The 10,781-nt window shown below is 34.1% G+C and overlaps 3 protein-coding genes across 4 annotated transcripts; 2 read left to right on the forward strand and 1 right to left on the reverse strand.

Moving 5' to 3' along the window:
• The first annotated feature begins 1,119 nt into the window (after window positions 1-1,119).
• On the forward strand, window positions 1,120-2,725 carry LOC127252033 (F-box protein At3g07870-like). The gene has a single exon (XM_051276029.1). The coding sequence runs from the start codon at window positions 1,334-1,336 to the stop codon at window positions 2,459-2,461; it is 1,128 nt and encodes a 375-aa protein (XP_051131986.1). The 5' UTR covers window positions 1,120-1,333; the 3' UTR covers window positions 2,462-2,725.
• LOC127252032 (probable lysophospholipase BODYGUARD 1) lies at window positions 2,604-4,728 on the reverse strand. 2 transcript variants are annotated; one of them, XM_051276028.1, is made up of 5 exons: window positions 4,378-4,725; window positions 3,822-4,087; window positions 3,517-3,728; window positions 3,154-3,421; window positions 2,604-3,076 (listed from the first exon to the last, which is right to left on the reverse strand). In XM_051276028.1, the coding sequence occupies exons 1-5, from the start codon at window positions 4,469-4,471 to the stop codon at window positions 2,789-2,791; spliced, it is 1,128 nt and encodes a 375-aa protein (XP_051131985.1). In that variant the 5' UTR covers window positions 4,472-4,725; the 3' UTR covers window positions 2,604-2,788. The 2 variants fall into 2 exon arrangements, with proteins under 2 accessions (XP_051131985.1, XP_051131984.1); XM_051276027.1 differs by having other exon boundaries at window positions 2,676-3,076; window positions 3,822-4,096; window positions 4,378-4,728.
• A 5,092-nt stretch (window positions 4,729-9,820) lies between these two features.
• On the forward strand, window positions 9,821-10,598 carry LOC127251875 (CEN-like protein 2). The gene is made up of 3 exons (XM_051275791.1): window positions 9,821-10,018; window positions 10,095-10,156; window positions 10,242-10,598. Exons 1-3 carry the CDS (start codon window positions 9,821-9,823, stop codon window positions 10,504-10,506), a joined length of 525 nt encoding a protein of 174 aa, XP_051131748.1. The 3' UTR covers window positions 10,507-10,598.
• The last annotated feature ends 183 nt before the right edge of the window (window positions 10,599-10,781 follow it).

Genomic DNA, 10,781 nt, shown 5'->3' on the forward strand with positions numbered 1-10,781 from the left:
AGAATATATGAGATGTGATATATAAATAAATGAAGTGTTTGATATTATATGTGATACGAAAGAAATATTAATTTTTTATACCTGTGTATGTATATACTATTTTTTATATATATTTTTGGAAAGTTTTCTATTATATTTTAATATTGTCTATCCGATATAATATTACAATAAGTGTAAATATGAAAATATATGAAATGTGAGACATAAATAAATGAAATGTGTGATATTATATGTGGGACGAAAGAAATAGTAATTTTTTATACTTTTGTATGTATATATTATTTTGTCACCATATGTTTTTTTTTTTATCGAAATTGTTACAATATTTTTAATGTATTGTTGTAAATAAAAATTAATTTTATGATATTTGTGATATGTAATGAAGCTACACTTAGTAAAAGAATTTGATATTTTGTATTTGAATGTTATCAATTATAAAATTCTTAGCATTCAAACCAATAAAAGGAGTATGTGTTATTCTTAACGAACAATAAAAATAGATTGTTGAAAATAAAATAAACAAATACGATATAATTTTGACATTTGTTATTTATTTTTATTATTTAATTAAAAATTTAAAAAAATAAAAATAAAAGCATTATTGTCAAACTATTTTTTTTTTTATTGTAAATAAATTGTAAAAAAAAATAAAATTTATATGCAATCAAATATAAACAAACCAAAAGTTAATTTAATACTCCCATCTCCATTTGGGATTATGATCCGATTGGATCCGGATGGGTGCGTGGATAAGGGGTTCATATATATATATATATATCTATAATGACGTACGGACAAAAAAGAAACAAATAAGACCAGTTCCAAGATTTAAATAATCATGCCGATACAATCAGTGCCTTTTTTTTTTTTTTTTTTCTTTAAAACGTGTAAGGTGCAATTGCCAAAGTGCCAAAAGCAGTCTTTTTCAAAGGTGATTTAAATACAGTTGTTTTGGAGGTGAGCATCTGTGATTTGTCTCCAGTTGAAAATTTTCACATTATTTCCATAGTCAAAATAATAATGCAGACAGATAAGTTGACATTAAGGAACAAGAATTTGAATTTGAGTAAAGAAATCCAACTTCATATACATATAAATGACCAAATAAAACTCGTATCTAAAGACCACAAAAGAATGGAACCCCTGCATCCTCATCAAGCTTTTCTTCCCACCTAACTTATATACCTTTGTAAGAAAAAAAAAACAATACTTCTATTTCATAATCCTAAGATTCAAAGTACTCAATCTGCAAGAACCATCCATCCAGGCTGCGATATCTTCACAAGATCTTTGTGCAATATTTAATTGGTGATCAAAAAAAAGATCCCCAATTATGGATGAACTCACCCCTATCCATGGCAATGATCCAAAGCCTGTGGATGAATCGAAAGGGCTCGATTGTCTCCCTGTCGACCTGATCGTCGAAATCCTGACAAAACTCCCTCCTAAGATCCTCTGCAGGTGCAGGTGCGTTTCCAAATCATGGTATTCCTTACTAACTCACGATGTCGAATTTATGTCCCGACATGTGGAGCTGTCCAAGAGAAGGCCTCTGTTGCTGGTCAGAAGGTATCTCTCCGATGGGATTTCCGGCAGCGAGAAAATAGCCGTAGAATTGACCTCCATAGACATGCAAGGAGACATCACAGATAAGTTCCAGAAAGTGATCGATGGACCGGTTCACACATTCTTGTCCTGTGGCCCTCTGAGCATACTATGCTGTATGGACACTCTTTATCTCTGCAACCCCGGAATTCGGCAGGTTGTTCGCGTCCCTCGTCGATCCAACTCCCGTCTCTACAACGTAGGATTCGGGTACCTCCCTGTTTCCAAGGAGTACAAGATTGTCCACATGTTCTACCACTCTGATGCTGGGAATGGCAAGATGGGGTGTGAAATTTTCTCCTTCAGACAGGATGGAGGAGTTAAGGCAGGGGCTTGGAGGACCGTTGGAGACTGCCCTTTTATCGCCTGGACAGATGAACAACCTGTCTGCGTGAATGGAATTATTTACTGGGCTCTTTCCTCAGGATGGAAGAACAGATCGATCCTGTCTTTCGACATGGAAAATGAGGAGTTTGGGAGCATTTCTTATCCCATTCACGAGTCCAAAGATTACAGTTTCTTGGAGTACGTTGGCCTCATGGAGGCTCTCTGTGTCGTTGGATTTTCGGCGTCGTCGATGGATATATGGGTGTTGAAGAACAACAGGGGATTTAAGACATGGGCCATGGAATACAGCATTGATCTGTTCCCTTTCTGCCCTAAGTTTCTTGTTCCATCCTATGATCAGTCTGAAGAGATTTTAGTGCACATGGAGCAGAGGGACCTCTTTTGTTACAACCTCAAGAGTCGAAAAGCCAGGAGGGTTGAATACTACAGGGCTATGAAGAATTATAATAAGCCATGTTTGTACTATGCGAGCATGGTCTCTGTTCTTGGCCATGGCAGCGGTAGTTAGAGAATAACCAGAAATTTTTGGTCAATACAGAGGCTCCTTCTTCCCGTGATGTCGATTACATTTCTTATTGTTTTCCGATTTTTTTTAGTTACGAAGTCCAACTAGTGAAGCTACATTAGGGAATTAAAATTGAGTCGGACAGTGACAGAATTGTTTGAAAATTACAATGTTGTTTTCATGTGAACATACATTCCTTGGCGTGACTGCTCAAACATTTCGAGAACAATATTACAATATAAGAAAACAACAGCTTCATCGACAAAAGGGAACTTCAAGACCCGACAAAGAGGGGATCAGACATGAATATATGATGTCGGAACCTGGAACTTATGCTAAAAGTGCCTGTACGATCGAATCCGCCATTCCGTCAGCGTAAGGAAACATATGACCCGCGCCGGGCACCTCGTGGAAGTGAATCCACGGCAGCTGTTGCGCGATATAACGCTGCATCGTAACAGGGACCATCCGGTCATCTCCACCATGCCACAAGTGAACAGAGCCTTCGCCGTTCGGAAACGGATTTTTTAAATCCAATGGACTGAAATCCCACTTCCCGAACCCAATCATCATATCACGATGAAGGGACTCGTATTCGCCCTGTTGCCTCGGATATCCCTGGACAGGACAAAAAACAAATGCATTCGGAATTTCCATCAAGGATCGAATTGTAAACGATCTAAAGCCATTATTACCTCATACTCTTTCGCGAAAGAAATAAACTTCGGGAGGAGTTCTTTGTCGTGCTCATTGAAAACACTCGGGTTGTGATCAATAACAGCAGAACTGGGGAACCATCTCTGCGTGTTCCACCAGTATGTAAGCCACGGCAAATAGTGCGCAACGCTGACAGCCCATTGATCTTGCATCGGCTGCAGAAGATACGCTGATTTTGAAACATTTGACGGGATTCCAGCCCACCAATAGTTGGCGACCGGCGCTAGCAGAGCAGCTCCCGCCAATCTGCTCGGCATTAGAGTTGGTACACACATTTGCGCGCAACAAAAAAATAGCGAGGCTAAGTAAGTTAAGTAATAAGTATATATATATATATATACCTATGAGGAATATACTTGAGGCAAGTCCAGCCAATTTGTCCACCCATCGAAAATCCAATGATGTAAAACTTCGATCCTAGCCCCAAGAGATCAGCAAGTTCCTCGACATCACGAGCCACGCCATCCACTCCTCGCGCGGGGTTAGGATCGCTCTCTCCATAGCCAGGCCTATCGAACGAAAGTATGTAGATTCGTTTACTTTCAACAAATTCCTGTTAACATTTTCAACAGATGAATGCTGCTGGCATTGGCATTGGCATTGGAATTGGCATTGGCATACATAAGCAACAATGGATATATAGTACCGGAGAAAGTGTCGAGGTTAGGACAGAACCATCGTGCCTAGAGCAATCAAAGCCATGGATAAACACGATTTTGTGGTTTGCAGTATCTCTGGGGACACCAAATTCTTTGTATGCCAAGTGCCTCCCATCTTTCAGCTGCACTCTGGGTCCGGTCACCGGCGGCCCATTGCCGGAGCCGCACGTCGTCGGAGGCGGCGGCTTCACCGCCTGATACCCCCATGCCAGAATCCCCGCAACCAAGATCAACAGTGTTTTCTTTAACAAGCCTGAGACGACTGTTCTAAGAAGCTTTTACAGAAAGAATTGTATACTTAACTGACTAACTGATCACGAGATCGATCGTGTGTGCAAGATTGTGAATCTAATCTTCCATCATGATTGTATCGATTCAAATTTGAACTAAATCCCAAATTCGACTCGGATAAATCTCACGGAAAGGTAGAATTTCAAAATTAAAAATCAAGACTTGACGATATTTGATTGGTCATAGAATAGAAATGAACATCCAGCTGAAAGGGAAGAAGAAGAAGAAGAATCGATAACAAGAGAAGCTCACCTGAAAGCCGTGAAGAAGAAGCTCGAGCCTTTGGTTTTCGGGTATGAGCCCTTGCAGATGCAGCGGTTATTTTCCGGGTAGTTCCGGCAGCCATAGCTTGTCTTGTCTCGCCGGAGATTCAGCTCCTGTAGGCTTTCGCCCAACCCCCACAGAATAGGAATCTTGAAGAAGAAAGAGTGGAGATTAATTAAGACGAATCCTGTTCGGGTCTTATATTATTATTATTATTATTAATTAGTTTATGACTATATTTTGGAATGACATGGAGAAAGTCAGAGTGGGTGAGCTGGTTGGATCTCTGGTGTGGTGTGGCTGTGCAGTTGATGTAAGAACCCTAGCTTCGATGCCTGCATTCTAATTACAGTGGAACAAGAATGGATAACAACAACTGCTCCAAAGTTGGGACATGTCAAGGTTTCAACAATTACGGGACTTCTATTATTAATCTCCAGATACAGTCATGCAGATCTTTTCTTTTCTTTTTTTTTAATGAGTTCAAATCTTGAGCCTTACTTTAATATACAGTTCAGTTTTATTTTAATTTCAATTAAAATTTATTGAATACTAAAACTAACCAATCTTTAATTACTTCATTCATTCATGGGATGTAATAATTTGTAAATTACATATGTAAATGCATTTGTGATTCGAAAAAGGGTTTGCTTTATTAATTTGAAATGGGCAGTGACATGCCACCAGAAGACTTGAGTAGAGTTAACAGACAACACTATAAAATTGCTTTGGATATTGTCTTTATCGAAAAAAGCAAAAACCATGTTTCTGTTCCTATTATATCATATAGTTTGTCTGTCCAACACGTTCATATCTTTCCCTTCCCCTCTAAGGAAGAAGATGAAAAATATTTTCTTTCCTACTATTAGAAAACCTTAAAATTATTTTCATGAGATATTGTTTTGTTGGATAGTCAAATTTCGAGAGAAAAGACAAAGAAACAAGTAGATAACAATAAAATATGTTCTGAAAGACTCAAGGGAAGAAGAAAGAGAAGAAAGGGAGGAGTATAAAAAAAATTTTGTTAAAAATATAATAAATAATGAATAATTAAAATATATAAACATTAAAATTTTCAATTTTTAATTAAAATAAATGATCCTATCATCGAGATGGAAAGAGCACTTTATGTATGTTTAATATGAATATTATTTTACACAAAATAAAATTTTTTATATAATAAAATTAAAATAAATAAATAAATTTATACATAATTAATATAAAACACGGTATAACAAATAGTGAATTTTAAGTGTACATATATATAGTTATTCATTTTAAAAGACCAGAACTAAATATTTAAATGAATTTCAATTTAAATATTTTTTAAAAATATAATAATAATAATAATAATAAGAGTTGGTAAACTAAAATTGATATGAGTGGAGTATCTTTAATGGACCTTTTAATGGATTAGATTCTAACCCATATTACCTGTAGCCCAACAAGAGTCCACAGTATCACTATTTATCCATTCAAATAAATAAACCAAGTATAATATAGAACTACTCCCTCCCAAACACCTTGCCACTCTGCAATATTTGTAAAATAGAAAATAATTAATTATACTTAATTTCTACCCCACAGTTAATCCCCTCGCATCATCCAAAAAAATAAAAAAATAAAATATATATTTCTCTCTCTATCACATCACCTAATTTCTAAATTATCCTACTTAATACTACCTACCTAAAAACTCGTGTCAAAAGTAAAGGTTGCACCTTATTTGGGACGGAGGGAGTATAATTTTGTGTGGTAGACTCTTGCCATCATTATCTTTATTTAAAATCTAGTTCCAAGAAGCATGTTATGTATTTTGGTCTTTACTAAAAAATTGTCAAATGTTATGGTAATACAAGTTTTGTTACTTGTGGTCGAAAGCCCAAAAACGACAAATCAAGTTTAAAAGCATACTTGAAAATTACAAAATAACCAACAAGAGATATGTATAGTCGAGATTGGTGAAAATCCAAGTTCACGACGACAGTTGAAACTAATCAAAAGTTTAAAATTCGACACATAAGATAGTTACTTGACTACTTTAAAGTTTAGAAAATCTAAAGGAAAGGTTGTCCAATTTTAAGGGACTCAAAAGAATAAAAAATTATGATGAAAAAGTTGAAAATAAAACTATTAGAAGATATGAACATCGATTCACCTAAAAGTTTAAACTTTTAAAATACAATATCATTTAATTATTTATCTATAGACGAAAGTCAACCAAGAAAAATATTATGTAAAAATACTTATTGCAGTATATATTAAGACATCAACCATTATATAATTAAGGACATCTAGAAAAAGGTTCCATAGTAAATTAAACAAAATTAACAAACCACTTAAAGGGCGATGATGCATGCCGGGTAATTAGGAAACCAAGAACATTTAATATATAAATATGTATTAAAAGATGTTGTGAATGCATGCATGTGCGTGCATCTTACCATTTTAAGAATCAATGCCTGAAAGTGGCAATTATATATAATATATATATATATTTATATCGATCTCCCTTCCACTAATTCAATCGTAGAGAAATGAGAGTAGAGAATGAAATTGAATAGAGAATGATAATTCCTTTTCTTATTTGGTAAAACAAATAATTCAGTTGAGAAATATAAAATAAAAAAAATGCAACTATATAATGATCAAACAAGAATAAATGATTAACCACATAAAAAAAAAGTTTTAATAGAATGAGAATTCATGAAAAAATATTTTTGGTGACTTTTTTTAAGAAAAAATTATAAATTATATACGATATTTTTTAAGATTATATAATTTCTGAAAAGATCGTAAAAATTAAATACTTTAACAATAAATTAAATTTTGTTTTATAATTTTAAAAAAAATTTAAAAATTAAATAATACAAAAAAATTAAAAATATAAATATACTACAACATTATTTTTCTCCATTTATCTATTTTCATTTCTTTGGCCTCATGTATTTGAACCAAACACAAACAGCAAAAGTTTAATACTTATTTACTCATTTGGGAAAATTAGTCGCTATGACAAAACCCTACCTACCTGCTTATTGTTACTTGTACCACCTTTTTTTTTTGGGAGGGGGGGGGGGGGGGGGGGGGGGGGTGGGGATGGTTAATATATATAATTAAATCTTATTACTAATTAGGACAGTCATTAACCATAAAGATCTAGACAAAAGCGTGTTGTCGGAGAATAATATATGTGTGGATAAGTATGGTTCATTGACGGGTCCACCTCAATTATAACCAACATCACCACCATTCGACTCGACATAATTTGACAAAATAATAAATGAATTGAATTAGGATTAAAGCCCTCAACTCAATTCGAACTCGATCCGATTATAATATATTGATATTAAATAATTAATTATTATATATTAAAATAATTATATTTTGATAATTATCACACATTAGTTTATATTAAGTTTAATTTTAAATAATCCAACATAATTCACTGTACACATTAATTCCACTACAATAATAATAATAATAAAAACTAACATGACACGACAGACATGAACTTAATACGAAATAATTGAGTTTTTGTCAAAAATTTCGACATTATATATATATGTATATATTGTAAGAAATAATCTTACTATTCTTGAATTTTGGTATGCATTATTTTAAAAAATGAATAAATAAATAATCTTTATTCTAAAATTCAGTACGTGAACCTTCCATTTAGCTTAAAAACTTCTAATTTCTTAATTTGACATATTTTATGGGATTCAATAACATAACAATAATCAAAATCATACCAACATTCACTCTTATATCATTAAGTTATTACTGAAAATTGCAAAGAATTGATTGAACTTTATAATCTCAAAATACAATGTTAAAAAAGTAATATAATGTGTGTGTGTGTGTGTGTGTTTGGTAAAAAATAATCTTTAGATATACACATTTTTTAAGTGTGGCATAATTTCATCGTCGAACTTTATTCAGTTCTGGTACACATATATTTCTCATCAAATACAGGAAATGGAATATAATAATGAAGAAACCTCACTTTGGATGTCCCATGATATTATTAGAGTCAAAACAGTAATAAGAAGAAAACAAATAAAGTTAAAAACACTATTTGCCATTATTCCATAACGACATCCATCGACCAAGACAAAGAAATTCGATGGGGTGGTAATATTCACAATGCCTCATATCTGTGTTAACGATCCAGGCAGCCAAATTTTAAGTGTTCGTTATCGTTCGCGAACAAGGTTCGTGTTCGTTCGTTAAGTTTTCGAGCTCATTCGTAGTGTTCGAGTTCGACTCGTTAAGAATTTTTTTGTTTGAGCTCGTGTTCGTATTCGGCTCGTTTAGGCTCGATTAAGTTCGTTCGAGCTCGTTTGTCCTATTTTTAAAAATTTATATATATATATATTATAAAGAAAATTTAAATTATTTTATTTATATATTTTAAATTAATATTTTATTTATTTATAAATTATAATTTTATATGTATATAATATTTATAATAAATATATCATTTAAATGAACGTCGCGAACAAAGCTCGGACTCATTCGTTAACCAAACGAGCCTATTTATATTGTTCGACTCGGCTCGTTAACGTTCGCGAACGAGTTTGGTTCGTTTAAAACCTCCGCTCATGTGGATCAGTTTGATTGAATTGGGTTTCAATTATATTTCTAACCTTTTATTTTTCCTTAAAAACATTACATTAAATATTTTTTTATTTTAAATATTACCTCACATCTTTATTAATACTTTCAATCAATCAAATCACAATTACCTATAACTTTACTCCGACCATGATTTATTATTATGTATGTTTGAATTTAATTGTACAAACCATTAAGGGAGTTTCCTAATTTCAAATTCCATACAATACAAAATTTACCAAAAATTGAACATTTGAACAGCAAACAAACATGCATAATTAATTATATAAATGTCATTAAAAGATTTAAACAAGATGCAATATCACGTGCTCAATAGATGATGTATATGTGACACTGTTGGAAGAAAATTGATGCATGAGAGTGATACTGAGAGAGACTGACAATGTATATGCTTTGCAATTGATTCCTCTCCTCGATCAATCAATAAATCTTATAAACGAGGTATATAGTAGGTGAGGGCCACTTTCAGCTGTGCTTGTGCAATTGTGCTTTACATTGTGTTTGTGTGTGTACTTTTTGCATTCTCCTAGGTTACAGTACACGCACAGTATGAATTGAAGACGATGATAACCCTTAAGAAAGAAAAAAAAGAAAGAAAGAAAAAATGAAAACCCTAAAAACATCAAACCCACCCTGCCTGCTGCTGCCAGCTCATCAATAATGGCTGTTCATCAACTCATTGATCACTATATATGAAGGGGGCTCAGTACTCTCCTCTGCCCTGCAATTAATTCACTTCTCTATATATCTCTCGATCTCTCAACTGTTTGTCTCTATGGAGAGATCAGTTATGGTGTCGGCATCAGATCCACTTGTAGTTGGGAATGTAATAGGGGAAGTAGTGGATGTGTTCAGTCCAAGTGCCAAGATGTTGGTCACTTATGGTACCAAGCAAGTTTGTAATGCTCACCTCTTGTTCCCATCTGCACTCACTAAAAGGCCCAGGGTTGAGGTTCAAGGAGCTGACATGAGAACTTTTTACACCCTGGTAATCAATTCATTAATCAACTAATCAAACATTAGTTATTCAATTAATTTACATATATACATTTTCTATATTGCAGGTTATGACTGACCCTGATTTTCCAGGCCCCAGTGACCCTTATCTGAGGGAACACCTCCACTGGTACATTACATTTACAGAAATAAATAAATAACTAAATAATAACAACTACAAGATGATAACATATATATATATATATATATTACAGGGTAGTGACGGACATTCCAGGGTCAACAGATGCGACATTTGGTAAGGAGAGATTGAGCTATGAGATCCCCCGGCCGAGCATCGGAATTCATAGGTTTGTGTTTGTCCTCTTCAGGCAGAGTGGCAGACATACTGTGAACGTTCTTCCCACTTCCCGAGACCGATTCAGCACCAGGCTTTTCGCTGCCCAGAATTCCCTCTCCCTCCCCGTCGCCGCCGTCTTCTTCAACTCCCACCGCGAAATCGCCGCCGCACGCCGCCGCTAGCCACCCAATCTCCATATGATTTCGATCGATCATGCAGTAATTGTAATAAACCTACCAAGCAAGCCCTAGAGCTTATTATTATTATTATCAATAAACTAATTAATTAATGGTTTCTACGACATCCAAAATAATTCACAACTCCATTAACGTTCATATGCATCGATTTACGTTGATATTATTTAGGGGATTGAATGAGTGAATATGTGTAATTAAGGAATGAAATGAAGCGATAAACATGATGACTGACTGGCCTTTAATAATTTAAAAAAAAAATG

Source organism: Andrographis paniculata, unplaced genomic scaffold (assembly GCF_009805555.1).
Source record: "Andrographis paniculata isolate CXL003 unplaced genomic scaffold, ASM980555v1 Contig45END, whole genome shotgun sequence".
Lineage (NCBI taxonomy): Eukaryota > Viridiplantae > Streptophyta > Magnoliopsida > Lamiales > Acanthaceae > Andrographis > Andrographis paniculata.